Source organism: Macrotis lagotis, chromosome 5 (genome assembly GCF_037893015.1).
Source record: "Macrotis lagotis isolate mMagLag1 chromosome 5, bilby.v1.9.chrom.fasta, whole genome shotgun sequence".
Taxonomy (NCBI): domain Eukaryota; kingdom Metazoa; phylum Chordata; class Mammalia; order Peramelemorphia; family Peramelidae; genus Macrotis; species Macrotis lagotis.
In genome coordinates, this window is record NC_133662.1 from 13,593,745 (window position 1) to 13,610,586 (window position 16,842).

Below are 16,842 nucleotides of genomic sequence, written 5' to 3' on the forward strand. Positions count from 1 at the left end.
GTTTCCTCATCTGCAAAATGAGAGGGTTTGATTGGATGATCTCCAGGGTTCTTTCTAAAAGTTCTAAATTTAAGGTTTTTATGAACCCTAGAACCAGGCAGGGATTATTGATCAGGATAGCAAGCAAGAATGACATGTGCTTCAGCAGTTCATTAGAGGAACAATGAAAACTTCAGACAGAAGTGAAGTTGGGAAATATTTGGGCCCCTTCCTCTCCTTTATAATCCTACTTTATTGCACTAAAGGAATGGGAACCCTCCAAGACTCCAAAAAGCTCTGCATATAGATCACATCCAACAGGTCCACTTGCAGGAGCATCTCCCTTCCTTACCCCACCCCACTCCTTGAAGTTTTTGTAATGAAACGTCTGACAGTGCCAATTGGACATGGATATTAATATACGATTGCTTCTTTTGTGAGTTTGCTAACACCCGCACACCCACACAGAACACAAAATTCCCAAGCTGGGCTTCGGATGGACACCCTTGGGAGAAGATGAAGGGGTGGAGCAGAGCAAATGAGTCATCTGATTTGTGACCAGCCCGTGGCGTCAGCTGCTTGGGCTACTAGACAGGTTTGAATGTGTAATTAGAACTGACTTGAATCAGTCTTTCTCAGTTTCCCAAGTAGCTTTCCCTGATGAACCCCACTATTCATTTTCCTTACTAAGTATCCTTAATAAGTATGTGCAAACACATACACAAAGTAGTTTGGGAAGAAATGTAGTATCAGTTGGGGACCTAAGAGAAAGGCTTCCTGTAGAAAGGTAGTTGTGCTGTGTTTGGAAGAAAGAGGACTTTCTCCAAAGTATGCTTTATTCAACACTTCACACTTTTTGAACTTGAACCTCCTTTCATTCCTTCCTCTTTCCTTTCCCTTCCTTTGTTTCTTCCTGTCTTCCTCTATCTCTAGCTTCTCTATTGACTTTCTGATTCTTCCATTTTCCCCCAGTTCCCATATACTTCCACAGAATTTCTTGAGGGTAAAAACCAAATCTATTGACCAGATGGAGAGCTCTTCAAAGGGAAGGATTGCCTTTTCCGTCCTCTGCTCTACAGATAGGTGTCCAGAACAGTGTATGAATGACCTGACTAGACAATCTTATTTTGAGGGAAAGAAACTGACTGTTTGCCTTCCTTTTTTCTTTCCATTTATTTTATGGTATTGATTGCTAAGGTTGGACCTGACAGATTCTTTTTGTTGTAGTGTAGTTGTTCAGTCATGTCAGATGTCCCATGACCCCATTTGGAGTTTCCTGGAGTGTTTTTTCATTTCCTTCTTCAACTCATTTTACAGATGAGGAAAGCTGCAGCTAACATGGTGAAGTGACTTGCCCAGGGTCACATTGTTTAAGGTCATTGATCTCAAGATGAGTCTTCCTGACTCCTGGCCAGTGTTCTATCCACTGCTGTCATTGGGCAGGAGGTGGGGAGGGTTAATATCTAGAAATGACTGGTGAACAACAAAAAGCATTAATATAATTTATTGAGACAAAAAGACAAAGGAAGAGAGATACAGAGATATCAGACATTCAGTGTGGGTGAGAAGTAATTGGTATCTGGACAAAGAGAGGTGGAGAGAACCCAGGTGTGTTTTCTTCCCTCTCTTAAGGCAAGGACCACAACGTGGTTGTTCCCAATCTTACCCAAGAACTCAGCACCACCCAGGCAGCAGTAAATGCCCTCCCTTTAAACTGGAATACAAATGAGTTAGCAACATCTTTTTAGTTCCTTAGGGCCCAGCTTGTTTTCTTGTCTTTTGCCTAAGTATCTGGCTTACAGTAGATGCTTAATAAAAGCTGTTGAATTTAATCCCATTTGGGACAGGTCCCTGTACTATTCCCATCTCTTCCCAAAGATCATGGGCAATCATGGGCAAGTCATAACTTCCCACACTTCAATTTCCTCATCTGCAAAAATAGGGGTGACTCACCCCTGAATTAATGTCATATAATCCTAGCTAGTCTCTGGGTATCTAGTCTTTTCCTCTTCTAATCCATCTTGTGTGATGGCAGATGGAACTTGTTAAACACCATTTTGATCTCTCCCGCCTTGCTCAATTATTAATAAGGGCTCCCCTTGGTCAATGGGATCGATCCTAATAATTAGATTTCTGAGATACTTCATCATTTAGCTTCACCTTCCTATACAACTATTATCCTCTACTAGTTCCCTGATCTCTAGTCTGCCAAATTCCATCTTTTTTTGAACACACAATTTAGCTCATCTCTTCCAGAAAGGTGGAAGCTTTCTTTCTTGATTTGCCAGATACTGATATAGTAGGTGCTCATTAAATAGTTGACCCATCAGTCCTACCCTATTCTTACTGTACAGGTTGTTTTTGAGCCAAGTTCAAACAAGTAGCCTTCTCTGGTTTCTCTAAGTGAAAAAATGATTTAATACTTACTTTTCTCATGCATGTTTACACTTAATATTAGTAACTTGGGCATGTGCACCCCTCCTGCTAAAGCCAGGTCTTTTTCAGGAAACATAGTAGGTGTACAATTCTGTTACATTTTGGTCACACCACACCTTCATTTTGCTTTCCCTTGACAACCAGAAGCTCTCCCAGTTTCCTAAAATTCTTAGCTCCCTTTAGATGTCACCTGTTTCTGGCTATAGATTCACATTCCTTCATTTCCCAACCTTCCCATTTGCCCCCCCAATTTGCAAACATCAGGCTTAACTCTCCATCTCATTTTTTTTATTGAAAAAATGTTAAAATAAATTACACTTGACATTGACTCTGCCAATATTTACATACAGTGTGTAAGATTCCAGGGGCAGTCAGTGATAGGCAAGGTGATGAGACCATAAAACAAAGAAAATGCCATAATTATCAATCATATGAAAAGATGAGGACACTCCTTCCCATCCCCCTCAAACACTTGGAATTGAGGGTGGAGATGGGGGGTGGCATTTGAGGATCCACAGATCAGGGAGTTTCTAGCCCATTCACCCCCCCCCCCCAAGATGGTTCATATTTCTATGATGCTTCCAGGTTTACAAAAAAAATCACATTCCTCACAACAACCCTGTGAGATAGGTAGTGCCCCCATTTACAGTAACCCCATTTTACTGATCAACTTGAGCTACAGAGTCCAAAGCACTTGCCCAGGATCACACAGAGGAATTAAGTGTTGAGGATAGAATTTGAACCCAGATTCTCTTCAGATTCTCAAGTCCACTTTTCCACTACAAGACACTGCCTCCCACCACATATCAACCTGGGAGAACAAAGCCCCTCTGGGTCTTTGCATCTGTGGGTGATTGATTGGAAAATTGAATCAACCAGTTTCAAACAGAGTTAAGAACTAAAAGTTAGCCCTGGAAAGTAACCAGGGCGAGGAAAATAAAACCAAAGCAGCCTAGACGGCTCTCTAAAAGTGCTGTACATATCACTCGATCTCCTAACATGTTAGAAGGACTGAGCCATGGGGAAAGGAGGAGGGCAGGAATGTTCCCTCCATTGCTTTCCATTCAAGTTAAGATTCACTGACTTGTCAGATGGGTTCTCAGGGCAACCCAAACCTTCCTCTTTCTTTTGGATTTAAGATGCCATCAGTAGCCAACCACAGACTCCAGATATAGTTATTTTTAAAACTGCAAAAAAAAAATTATTTAAGAAATATTTAATTAAAAAAAAAACTATCCACAGAGAGCAGAAGAGTTCTGTCCCAGGGAGACATTGCACAGACACTGTCAGCCCTATCATCTCCCCTCACCACCCCCCATCCCCAAACAGTAAGGGGAATAGTTTTCTTTACAATTTTATATTCTAGCCAGGTTTCCCCATCCTCTTAAAAAAAATTAAAAACAGCAACTGGGGATTCCAGTTTGTGGAAGTTACATTCCTTCCAAGCCTATTAATATGCACTTTATTGCTTCCCAAAATGGAGCCAAGATCAATGAGACCAGGAGATCTGAACAGTGCTCCCCCTCCTCTGATTTTTCCACTTCTCCACTTCATCAAATGCAGGTAAGGTATACTATGGAGGTGAAAAAGGTCATGAAAGTCTTTGCTCTAGGGAAATGTCTGACAGAAACCAGACTCTGAGTTAGGATCTTCAGAGACAGGGGGCATTGGAGAGATGGGTAATAACATTCTGTTGAGGGCACTTAAATTCCAGGGAGTATGGAGTGTATGTTGTCATCTAGAGACTTTAGATTAATCCAAGAGTTTTGGTCTATCTAGCCCATCTGTTTTCTGGCCTCCCCAACTAAATACTCACTGGCATGGGACAGCAAAGGGGAGAGAAAGGAAGGTCTTGGGATACAGAAAGCTAAAGATAAGACCCAAGGTCCTCTTCTTCTACCAAAAACTTCAAGCTGATCTTCCAAATAGGAAGAGCTACTTGAAATGGATTCCAGGTTTCCCCATTCACTGAAGCAAACATTTAAATCCCTGGGGGTGGGACATACAAGGGTCGGAGTGCCAGAGATGGAGGGAGCAAGAAGCAAGTGGAGATGCAGATTCTTCTCTCCTCATCATTTCTTTCTGGGATTGGGGAGGTGGTGGTGGTAGAGAAGAAGACAAAGGAGGGGAGCTAAGACAACCAAAAAAGCCAAAGTTATAAGGAAAACACTTGGGGGATCATGGGGCTGGAAGGGTTCTTAAACCATTCCATACATAATTCCTTTTTCATTAGTCCCATCATACAGATGATGAAAATGAAACTGGAAGGGAAATGATTTGTCCAATGTCACCTAGGTACCTAAATGGCTAACACTGACTCCAGATTCAGCCTATATCCCACTACTCCACACTGCCCTTTATCTTGGTCCATCTGTTTCTCCCAAAACGGGTAAGTAATCCAAAATAGGGAAATCCGTGGTGATCCAAGACTTAGTTAACCCAACACTACTGTCAGTGAATTCACAAAGGGCCATTTTGGGGAAGGCTTGGTTTAGCTTGTGATGATAAAATATTGGCAACAGGGACCATGGGTCTGGGAGTGTTTTAGTTCGGATTCTAAATTGGACAGTCAATCTTCACCTTTTCCAAACCCCTAACAGCCCTTTTCTCATTAGAATGGGGGGTTCTTAACCTATTGTATTGAGCTTCCATTGTAATACCACTTTACCCCCCACACACACCCTTACTTTATCTTGTTCCACTAATTGTCTCACATTGTGTTGAGATCTGGAATCCCCAAATTGACCTTAAATTGTCTTGAAGACAAGGACAGATTGTCTCTAGTGCACTGCCTTTTAAGATATGAGTCCTACTGCTGGGTACCATACTAAAATCAAGCATTCTCTATATGGGTCCTTCCAGGATAGGAGATCCTGTCAAACAACTCATTCATAGATGTTGTTTGGCCCCACTATCATCTGTACACCATCAAAATTACAAATATAGTAAAACAAAATGAAACAATCAAAAAAGCCCAAAAAAAAACCAAGTTCCAGGAACCGAATCTCTTCCAACTTCAGGATCGTATCTGTTCAGCCATGATATCAAGGAAGCATGTGGAATCAGTCAATCTCAAAGTGGTCAGGCAGTGAGGGGGGTATGTGTGGTTGGTGGCATCTGGCCAGAGGGTCCAGAAATCTCAGCCACGGGATACCCCTGAAGGGAGATGAAGGGAAGCAAGAGGCCACAGGATTTGTGGGACACGTAAGGGGCAGAAAGAGGGGTCTCACGTGCCTCTGGGACTGTTCACTTTATTATATTCGTTCATCAACTGTTCATAAGGCACAGAGAGTTCAGATTCTGTGCTGGTAAAAGTGGAGTCATCAGAGGATGGGAACTCTCCCAGATTCAGTGGCATCTCTGCCCCGGGCTCCTCCCCCTCTCCCGGTTCCTCCTCTTCCTCCCCAGCTAAATTGTCATCCAGAGAGGATTTAGAAGTGTCCTCATCTGAGAGGCCTCCTTCCTCATTCACAAAGGTTATGTTGGCATTCTCAAAGATCAGTGGGCGGCAGTCCCGGGCATCCCAGGCTTCACTCTCTTCCTCACTGATCCTGTCTAGCTGGTTGACAAACACAGTTGAGGTGGTGTTGGTGCTATCACTGGGGGAACTCTCTCCAGTCTCCCCACTTTGAGACCTTGACACATGGCCTTTCATCCTAAGTGTCTGGGATACCTCTTCATAGCTGGGCACACGGGTTTTGGTATAGATTGCCATTGGACCCACAGGAGAAGCTGGGAGAGCAGACCTTACACTTTCAGGACCCACTGCTCTCTCTCCACCTCCTCCAGTTGTCTTCAGACCCTTCTTCCCAATCTGCTTGATAAGGTCATTGTAGGTCTCCTCCTTCTTGGATAAAAAGCTGAAAATATTGACATCTTTGACCCCTCCACTGGATGCCATCTGTAGGCCTTTCTTGGAGTGGGGGGAGCTTTCAAAGGACTCTTTCCGCCTCCGCCGACGTTTCTTGATGGCTTTGTGAACTTCCACAAACATGCTCACCTTCCAATTCACAAACAGGGATAGCCAGGCTAATCCTAGGTAAATCCATAATTCTACAAAGTATCGGTAGAGAGGATGGTAGTTGGCATCAGGATTGACCCCTGGAAGAAGAGATAGAGTCAAAAAGGTTAAATAAAAAAAGTCAGCCTTATCACTAGATTATAACTTAAAAGAGTTGGGAGGAACCTTGGAGACCAACAAGTCCAATACCTTCCCTTTTTGAGAAAACTGAAATAGAGTTTAAGTGACTTGTCTAGAGTTACAAAGCTAGAATCTGATCCCATGTCTTCTTGATATCAAGTTTAGTGCCAATTCACTATATCATCTGAATATCTTTAGTTCCACAGATCAAAATTCCACTTTTCATTCATAAGGGAGAAAAAAAGAAATTTACATACTTGTGGGGAAGGTAGTAAATTGGAGAGGATATGAGACTACAGGGTTGAGTTGCCAAAGTCTTTAACAACAACGCAACTGCAGCCAACCACTTTATGGGATTTTCCCACTCTTGTCAGTTTTACCTAAGCCTACCCATTCATCCAACTTCTTGTTATGTTCAACCTTGATCAAATTGTTTTGGTACTCAGCACATAAAGCCTCAACCAACTTTACATCCATAGGTTCATCAGTTAGAAACAAGAACACAAAGATGGGTTTGTCTAAGGCTTTGGCAGCTTCGTGAACAAAGGTTTCCTGTGTCCCTTCCACTTTCAATTTATAGAATTTTCTCATTCTAAAAGTCATGCCTGAGCATCCTAGGATTTAGGTGAGTCAAATGATATGGTTGAATCCAAAATGATTATGAAAATCTATGGATAAACTTCCCAAACTTCCACAACAACTTGGTCTTTGTTCTCCACTCAACCAAAGCCAAGAATGTGAAAAATTTTTTGATAAGTTATCTCTATTCTGAGCACCTGAGCAAAGTCCTGCATATTCACAGATTTTAGACTTGGAAAGATCACCAGAAACTGTCTAGTACAAACTATGAAACATTTTCAGGGGATCCTGAAAGTCAGAATCACTAAACATTTTTGCCTATTAAAATATTCCTTCCAATTTACCTAAAATACTCTTCCAATTACCTATCTGTGGGAATCTTTTCTTCATATATCTCATCCAAAACAACTTCCCAAAAGATTGAATACAGAAGGAGATGGAAGAGTCTAAGTGTCTTCTTTTAAAGTCAGATATGAAAGAGATTTACATAAATGTAAAAAAATGCCATCATCTTCTTGCTATATTTATCTTGGAAAATAATTATCTAGTTCAAACCATTCTTTAACAAGAACCTCTCCTCTCACACAACCCACACTAGTAATCCTCCTTTTAAGTACTCCTCCTTGAGTCTCCTATACTCTGCAGTTCTTTTTGATCAATTCTTAACATGGCAGAAGGCTTCTCTGGAGGTTTTCTGGCTTATCACATTCACATCCATCCACAAACCTCTTCCTAAGCTCCTTACCTCCTTCAAGATATGACTGAAGACTCCAACACATTCCTTCTAATTAACCTACACTTGACTTTGTTGACCCTCTGCTCCAAGTCCCTTCTCACTGCCTTGGTTTCCGCCTAGCATCTGAACATGCTAATATCTATTTAATGTGTAAGGGTCCTTCCTATTTCCAATGAGTGCATATCACACACAGATTGAGCATGGTTCCTTTTCAAGGTTCTCCAGAAAAGGGATGAAGTTCCCTGAATGATGAAAAATTTTTTTAATTAAAAACATTTTTCCAAGCATTTATTCTTCCCCTCTTCCAAAAAACAAAAACAAAATGTCTGCAACAATCAACAAGCATGTATTTAAGGATTTACTATGTACAAAGATCTTTTGCTATGTGACTAGTGACACAATCATACATAGTCAAATGAAATAAATTCAAGTTGGCACAAATTCAAAATTGAGATCCATTCTAGTAGCAAAACTCAGTGACTCTGAGCTTCCTCTACCTTAGTACTCATCCCTGATCCCTGAACCTGGATGATAAATTAAGCATTATCTAGGACACTGTGGGGTGGGGGGGAAATTCCTATTTGGATATGGGTTGGACTAATTGCCTTCTGAGGAACTTTCCTCTTGAGGTTCAGTAGAAGCTGTGACTCAGATGACCTATTCCTATCACCCTGGCCATCTACACTTTTATAAGGAAAGTCGGTATGGAATATTCCCTTTTTCTTTCCTGTCTTCCTCCTTAGTGTTCTACATAATAGCCCTGTGCAAAGGTGCTTACACTAGAAGAAGTTCAGAGGTCTACCTAGTTACAAAGAAAAGAGATAAGCACCAAATGGAGACTCAATTCAGAAAAATAAGCAATAAACAGATAAGATTAAAATGGTGTTTTGTACAAGACAAGGGTCAAGTACATTACAGGGAAGAAGGGGAGGATGGCAGGTACTACAGAGATTTACTATTGAGACAAAGGGCCCAGAGCTTTGTCATCAATCTGGATTAGTCTAGGAAGAGGAGGAGGTGCATATCAGCTAGATGGCCCAGTATTTTGTTTGATATAAGGGGAGGGAAAGGGAGGAAGTTAGAAGAAGGGGGTATCAAAGGAAGAAAGGGGGGGGAATGAGAGAAAGGAAGAGGGAGAAGGGAGTAGGGAATCTGTCCAACCAGCTATCAGAATAGGGGAAGGAGAGAGAAATGAAGAGAGAAAGAGAAAAGAGAGAGGCAGAAGAGGATAAGGAAAAACGACAAAGCTAAAAGAAACTTTGAATAGGGAAATGGGTAAGATATAGGGAAGGAAGAAAGAGAGAAGAAATCAAAGGAAGAATTGGAGAGAAAGCAGAATAGAAAGGGGGGGGGGGGGTTCCTACTCACCAGCCACATAGTCTCCAAAGCCAATGGTGGAGATAGTAATGAAGGAATAGTAGAGGCCTTCGATGTAATTCCACTCCTCAGTCACCATGAACACAAAGGGTGGGATCACCAGGTGCACCAACACCCCCCAAATGATGAAGATGGCAGTACATGTTATCTGAGCCTTCCTCTGTTTAAAGATAGAAGTCAGTTTATTCAAAATCTAGGAGACAAATTCCAGTACTCTCTGATGGGACTTCTCCTAGGCTGGTCCATGAGAGGGTCATTGGTTAACCCTTTTCATCAACTACTCACAACATGGATGGTAGATTCCTAATTCTAGAGTCAGAAGGTTTGAGTTCAAATCCCACATCTCCAGGGGAAAGGAATTTTATCACCAGGTCTCTGTTCCCTCATTTGTTAAATGAAGGAATTTCACCACACTATTTTAAGGATTCTGACCTTCTATGATCTCTTTCCAGTGCCTTAGAATTGGGGAGGTGGGTGTGGGTACTCCTCACAGCTCGAGCAGGAAATGGCAATAGGATTGGTCTCCCCTGTCATGCCCCAGCCAAGAGACCAGACTCATAAGACCTGGGGTCACTGTTCCCAAGGAGTATACATACCAGACTCACACCCCTCTTGGTGAGGAACTGCCCCAATCTCTTAGCCCGTCCTCCGAAGAACTTTCCCAAGGCATTGATCCAGGTCAAGCAGAGGGGAACCCCAAAGAGGCCATAGAAAATGCAGAAAAGGCGCCCAGCAGGGGTCTTGGGGGCTACATTTCCATAACCTTTGGAAGGAGAAATAAGAAAGGTCAGGGAAAAAAGAAAACTCCTTTCTATAAAAGAATTTGGTGAGGGAAGGTTGAGAGGAATGGGTATATGGCAGGAACAGATGAACTAATTTGAGAAGACTCCAAGACTTGATCAGCTCCAGCTATGAACTGAGTGATACATGTATCCCTCTCTTCCTCCTAATCCCCCCAATAGTTCTAGGCCCACTCAAGCCTTCCTGGATTTATACAGTTCATGTATCCTTCTGTCAATCAGAATCTCTGGCTAAGATTTAATCTCAACACCTGCTGCTAATTATTTATTTTGATAAATTACCCACATCTAATTTATCACGGGAGCTCTTAGAGGGTGGGGACAGCATCCTTAGCTCTGCCTTCCAAATAAGCAAGGGCCCATGCTGAGGTTCAGTAATTCCTTGTGAATTGTGTCAGTCACTCTGGGAAAAGTCCTTTCCTTAAAGTGCACCAGAGGGCATCAAAAGGACAAATGGTGACTAATCTTTTTGTCTGGTGATTAAGAGCTACTAGACCTTGCCTGGTCCTTCCACAAGCTAAGGACTGAGCTCAGGACACAGGATAGAGATGAATGTATACCTTTGGAGAATCCCCAAGAAACAGGAAGACAAGAGGTATGGGAGGCTCATATTGGCACCGACACACAGAATGACATACCAATGGTGGTGATGACTGTGGCAGCAAAGATGACAGCATTTGGCCAGTTCCAGTTATTGAAAGTTTGGTTTCCAGTGATAGCCACACCCTGATCAGCAGCATCAGATACAATCTGGGGGGAGAGGAGAGAGGAGAGAGCAAAATGTTGAGAATTCAGACAAGGAAGAGGGAGACAAAGGGAGACCAGGCTCAGACAGAGCTTTTCAGGGAGAGCGTCCTGACCTTGATATCTAGAAGCATTCTTTTGCTAAAGAACTTCATCACTTTTCTTTAAGGCCGGTAGGTTTAGCTCAGGTCTACAATGATAAATTGGGTCAGGATAAATGGAGAATAATCACTAGAGAGAAGGCACTAGCATAAAGAGGGATGAGAATTTACTCTGTAGAAGGTGAAATTCCAGGTATAGGGGACAACCAGTGAAAATACCTGGAGAAACAGCAAGAAGATCAAAATCACTGGATCCCAAAGAACTGCTGAGGATGGGCAAGTATAGTAGAAGAAAACTCAAAAAAGGGAGGAAGTGCTCAGATTATAAAGGGTTTTGAATAGCAACAGCTGATTTTACATTTGATTCTGGAAGGGATTTGAAACCAATAGTTTACTATTGGATAGAGAAGTGATACGGTCACTTTAGTAGCTGAGTGAAGGAGGGACTGGATTGCAGAAAGAATTATGGTTCAGAGACCAACCAGTGGATAGTAGTCCAGATATCAGCTAAAAAGGTCCTTGAAATTTGGGAGCAACTAGGTGGCACAATGAATAGAGCACTGGCTCTGAAATAAGGAGAACCCGAGTTCAAATCCAGACTCAGACACTTAATTTTAATTGCCTGTGTCCTTTGGCAAGTCACTTAAACCCATTGCCTTAAATAAATGATTTTTTTTTAAATGCCAAAAAAAAAAAAAAGAAGAAATTCCATCTTTGAAATTTACCATAACCTGGGTGACCTTGGACAAATCAACTGATCTTCCTACACCTCATCGCTTTGACACATAAAATAACTGTGGACAGACCAGTGATTTCATTCCTGGATTGAAATTTCCTATCTTTAAATGGGGAGATCTTAAGCTTTACATCATAAAATCATATGGAGAGCACTCTGTAAAGCTGAAGGCACTCTAAATTAGTGAGCTGTCACACTAGTTATTACTGGGGCAAGGGTCTGGGAGGGAGGACCTGGTATTTGTCTTTCAGGGAGGTTCAGAAGTAGGTCCTGATAAGATGGAGGAGATGTAGGTGAGAGGCAACTTAGGAGATCCTTGCTTCTGGCACAGGAGGAAAGAAAGGCTTAGGAATATCTAGAAAGATCATAGAATTTAGAGTTTGAAAGTACCTTAGATATTAACTTAGTCCAAATCATTTTTCTTTGATAACAATAGCTCGAATTTATATAGTTCCTTCACTATGGTGGATACTGTACTTAAATGTCTTACAATTATTATTTCAAAAGAAACCTGGCAGGAAGGTGCTATTATTCTCTCCATTTGATAGATGGAGAAAATGAGGTTGATACAGTTAAGTGACTTGTCCAGGGTTAGAGTTACCACTTGTCTGAGGCAGTTTTGGGGGGGCAGCTAGGTGGCATAGTGAATGGGGTCCAGAGTCAGGAAGACTCATCTCCCCAGGTTTGCATCTGGTCTCATATACTTACCAGCTGAATGACCCTGGGCAAGTTACCTCACCCTGTTTGTCTCAGTTGCCTTAAAATGAGTTGGAGAAAGAAATGTCAAACCACTCTCATATCTTTGCCAAGGAAACCCCAAATGTGGTCACAGAGAGAGGGGCACAACTGAAAAAAAAACAACTGAACAGCAAGAGGTCATATTTGAACACTCTATTCATTGCACCACCTGGCTACCACTAGCAATGGAATGCCAACCCTGCAGGATGAGTCCCAAATGGAAAGAGATCAACCAAGGTCTATGATGAACTCCAATCCCAGGGGTTCAAGATATAAACTCCTCTTTTCCTCTTTTAAGCCATCCCCAAATAAAATAGCTCAGTCTACAAAAGACTGGCTAAAGCATCAATCAGGAAGTTCAACAAAGGAAAAGGCAGAGTTTGAGGGGAGGAAGAAGGAGGGATATAGAATTCAGGGTGCAGAATGAGGTCGCAAAGAACTTTATCATGCTTCTCCCACCACCACACCCCAAGCTTATGTCAGCTCCAGCTCCACTGACGTGCATGGGGGAAAAAAGCAAAAGGGTGGATTTGTTGGATGGGAATGTGAAGTTTACAGATACAGTGAGGGAATCCATGTAAATGGATACAGTCTGTTCTTTAAGGAATTTTCCAATTTGATATGTTGGTCCCAACAGGCTATCAGCAGTGTTTATCATTCATTCTTCTACAGAGAGTCAACTGCTCAGTTCCTAAGTATGTCTAATGGTTAGGAAGACGGGGCAGGGATAGGGAAAAAGGGAGATTTGCAGTTTTCTTCTCCAGCTCATTTTACAGTTGAAGAAACTGAGGTAAACAGTATTCAATGACATGCTCAGGATCACACAGCTAGTAAGTATCTATAATCTGAACTTCCTGACTTCAGACCCAGTGCTCTATACTGAACCCCCTATAGCTGCCTTTTATGACATTATTATATATTAATGTCAGATTATGTTTGTATGTTATTAATATACTTTAATAACAAATATTTTAAACATACATGGAAGAGAGAGGGAGGGATAAGTGCAATGCTTGAGGCAAATGACATAATAGGGAGAAAACAGAACTGCTCAACTTTGGAATTCCTACTTTTCTATCAAGGAGGATCTTCAGGATGGAAGGGGTTGAACAAATGTATTTAAGAGAGAATTGCAGCCCAAGACAGGTAAGGAGATAGCCTTAATTTAAGTCTCCAGGATAGAACACTTACAACTTAGGGGATTCAGAGAACTTGGCAAATATGACCAAAGAACCAGTGACCTTTAAGGAAACAGAAAACAAAACAAAACAAAACTGGAGAAGGATCAGAAAAATCAGAGATAGTTTAATGTTCTCGTTCTCTCTCTCTCTCTCTCTCTCTCTCTCTCTCTCTCTCTCTCTCTCTCTCTCTCTCTCTCTCCATTCCCCAAGCTACTACATACTGGTGTGTTTGAGTTCTAGGAAAATAGCTGTTTAAACAAATAATCTGTTAATATTTAGATAGGAAAGTGTTGATCATTTGAACCAACAAGTTGAATCAATGTGGATTCACTGATATGGGTGAGTTTGAAAGAATTTTAGTAGACAGTCTTCCTGCTAATGTCAGAGATTGATTACTTTTCACATTCTCTATTTTTCCACCAGCAGACTTCTCTTCTGACTGGTCAGTCACTGGTCTGGACTTACTAAAGTACCTTTACTATCAGCTCTGCTTCTAACTTATTTTTTCATAGCAGCACTAATTTTACTTTTATTTAGTTCAAAATCCAGATAAAGAGTCTGCTAACTCTAGGGACTTCTCACTTCCTTATCATCCAGTCATATCCCCAAGGACATCCTTACCCCCTACTTTACTGATTCCCTTGTTTTGCAGTTTCCCTTTTTAGGTTGTCTTTCCCTCATTAAAATGATTAAGTTGTCTTTTTCTCTTTTATTTGTAACCTAGAACATAGCACAGTATCTAAAACACAGTATTGAATAAGTTCTTTATCTATCATCAGGTGGCCAAGCTTCTGGTTATGAGCTAGGCTGGTACTTGGATGAGAAACACACCCACATTCCACTACAAGGCCTGTATTTCTAGCTTGCTGGGACCTGTTGGTACTCTCCACTGGCAAGGCTATGAAGAGGCACCAGAGGTAGGTCTATAGTAGAGATCACTTAGAATAGGTCATACCAAAGAGGAAGAAGAAGGGTTTAATAGAATGAGTACTGGATAATGAAAAAAACACGGATTTTAGTTTTGGGTAAGTCACTGAGGTCACCCTTCCTTTAGATTAGGATCTCCCAATTCCAAATCTGATAAACCATGATCTTTTTCACCCACCTCACTTATCTGATAGGTGGCTGTTCATGGGATTTCCTCTGTACCACCCTGACTACTTCTCAAAGAAAAATGCCTTAGAATCTGGTAGCTAAGCTTTACTCCTTTTGGATTTGGGCACTGTCTTCAGTTTAAATATATATCTCACCTAGGAGGAATAATGCTTTAAACTTTCAGCAAGTAATTTACATTTTAATATAAATGAATTTCTGATTATTTCCTTGTAACCTATTTGAACTAGAGGAAGTGTGATGATGAGAGAGCCCAGAGATCTTGAGTGAATGAAAGAGATAATTAGTGCCACTAAAGGGAAGAAATAAAGGGAATTGGGGGAGACCACTGAAGACCCTACCCTTAAGTAACATGGTACTGAAGAAAACCAATAAAACCCTGGGTTGAGAGTCAAAAGATGTGGGCTCAAGTTTTGGCTCTGAAGCTTCCTATGCTAAGTCACAAACTCTCTGGTATTGATTTGTCTTTATAAAGAAGTTGGATTCCATGACCTGTTACGTTCCTTTTACGATCAGATTGATGATTCTTTGATTATTCCAAGCTAAGTGTTGAAGGACTGAAAAAACTGGTAGATTCCTTTATCCTTGGGGACCTGGCTCCTTATCCGAGCCAGGTCCCAGTAATTGGGCCAGATTTCCTCTACACATTCCTAGTTTGTTATTATAATCCTTCAGTTCCTTTCCTTATCAGGCTGGTATAGATCCATTTGCTGTCCTTATTCCTATTTTTATCATTTTATTTGTGGTTCTGACAGGCCTCAGAAGGGGGTCGAGGATGAGAGAGTCCCTGGAAACCTTTGGTCCCACAAAGCAGTCACTTCTCTCAGGGGCCTCACATGTCTTCATTCTCATGAGACCTGGGGTCAAGTGACCCTATGTTGGGGTAAGGGAGCTTCCCCATTCAGGTTATGGTCAATCCTGAGACTCCAAAGGAAGAAGGAGTCTTTCAATAGGTCTTGAGGAAATTCAATTCAACAAGCATTTTTATTAAGTATCTGTGTTAGGCAAGGAAGACAGAAAGACAAGAATAGATATACATCCTAGGCAAATCACTTAACCCTGTTTGCCTCAATTTCCTGAACTGTAAAATGAGTTGGAGAAGGAAGTATCAAACCAGTCCAGTATCTTTGCCAAGTCATGAAGACTCAGACCCAAGCAATAACAATCTTCAAGGAGCTTACTATTCTAGCATGTAGGACTAAAAGGAGGAGATCTAGCTTAAATCCTTTATAAAGAAACTGAGACCAGACTTGTTCTATGATACCATCTAATAAGAGGGTAAGGACCACAGATCTAGAACTGGATAATATCTAGTTCAATCCCTTTATTTTGCACATGAGGAAACCAAGGTCCAGGAAGGTTTAACTGATTTTTCAAAAACCATATAGGAACTCAAATGGAGCTAAAACTTTGGGGTTTAGGAAGGCATTTATTCACTAATCTTCAAGGTGGGTTATGGAAGGCATGTTGATACTCAACATATCTCTGTGGAGTAGCTATTCCCATTTTACAGATGAGGAAACTGAGTCACAAGCTAGTGTTCCAAGGCAGAATTTCTGTCCCTGCAATGCTGAAATTGGAGGTCATAGATTCTTTGGTTCCCCACATCATTATCCTCTTACCTGATGATCTTTCAAGTAAGTTTTCTGTATTGCTAAAAAACTGGTAGTCTGCAAAAATTCCCTCCCCCTCAATTTCTTCAACTTGATCATTATTCCATGTGTGTCCATCATATTACCCCAATTGGATTATGCTCCTTTAAGGACAAGAACTATGCCTGTAGCTTATGTGTATCTCTAGCTGCTGATACTACTGAATATGGTATGTCCACTAGCAGCAGATTCATACAGCAGACCTTTTGATCAATCAACAGAAATCATAAGAACTAGAATATACCCAATTTAAACCTTGCTAAATGCTTTGCAAACATAACCTCAATTGAGCCTTGCCATGACCTAGTTTGGGGCCATTGACCTATCCCCATTTTTCAAGCTGGTAAACTGAGGATGAGAGAATTCAAATGACTTGCTTTTAGTCACAAAGGAACGTATCAGAGATAGGGTTGAGGATTCAACTGAGTCCTCCCTGAGTCCAAATGACACACTCAACTCTTAAGCTCCTTGGCTAAAATTGGCAGCTAGATGTATGCAAAGACTATCATTGTTGGGAGGAACTGATGAT

The 16,842-nt window shown here is 41.4% G+C and overlaps 1 protein-coding gene across 1 annotated transcript in view; it reads right to left on the reverse strand.

The window, feature by feature from the left end:
• Window positions 1–1,455: 1,455 nt before the first annotated feature.
• Window positions 1,456–16,842, reverse strand: part of KCNK5 (potassium two pore domain channel subfamily K member 5) — a 58,998-nt gene continuing 43,611 nt past the window's right edge. The window contains exons 2-5 of the mRNA XM_074236850.1: window positions 10,687–10,798; window positions 9,845–10,011; window positions 9,240–9,408; window positions 1,456–6,516 (exon numbers count right to left, since the gene is read on the reverse strand). Coding sequence (XP_074092951.1) covers window positions 5,642–6,516; window positions 9,240–9,408; window positions 9,845–10,011; window positions 10,687–10,798 — 1,323 coding nt within the window. The 3' untranslated portion in view covers window positions 1,456–5,641. The remainder of the gene's footprint in view (window positions 6,517–9,239; window positions 9,409–9,844; window positions 10,012–10,686; window positions 10,799–16,842) is intronic.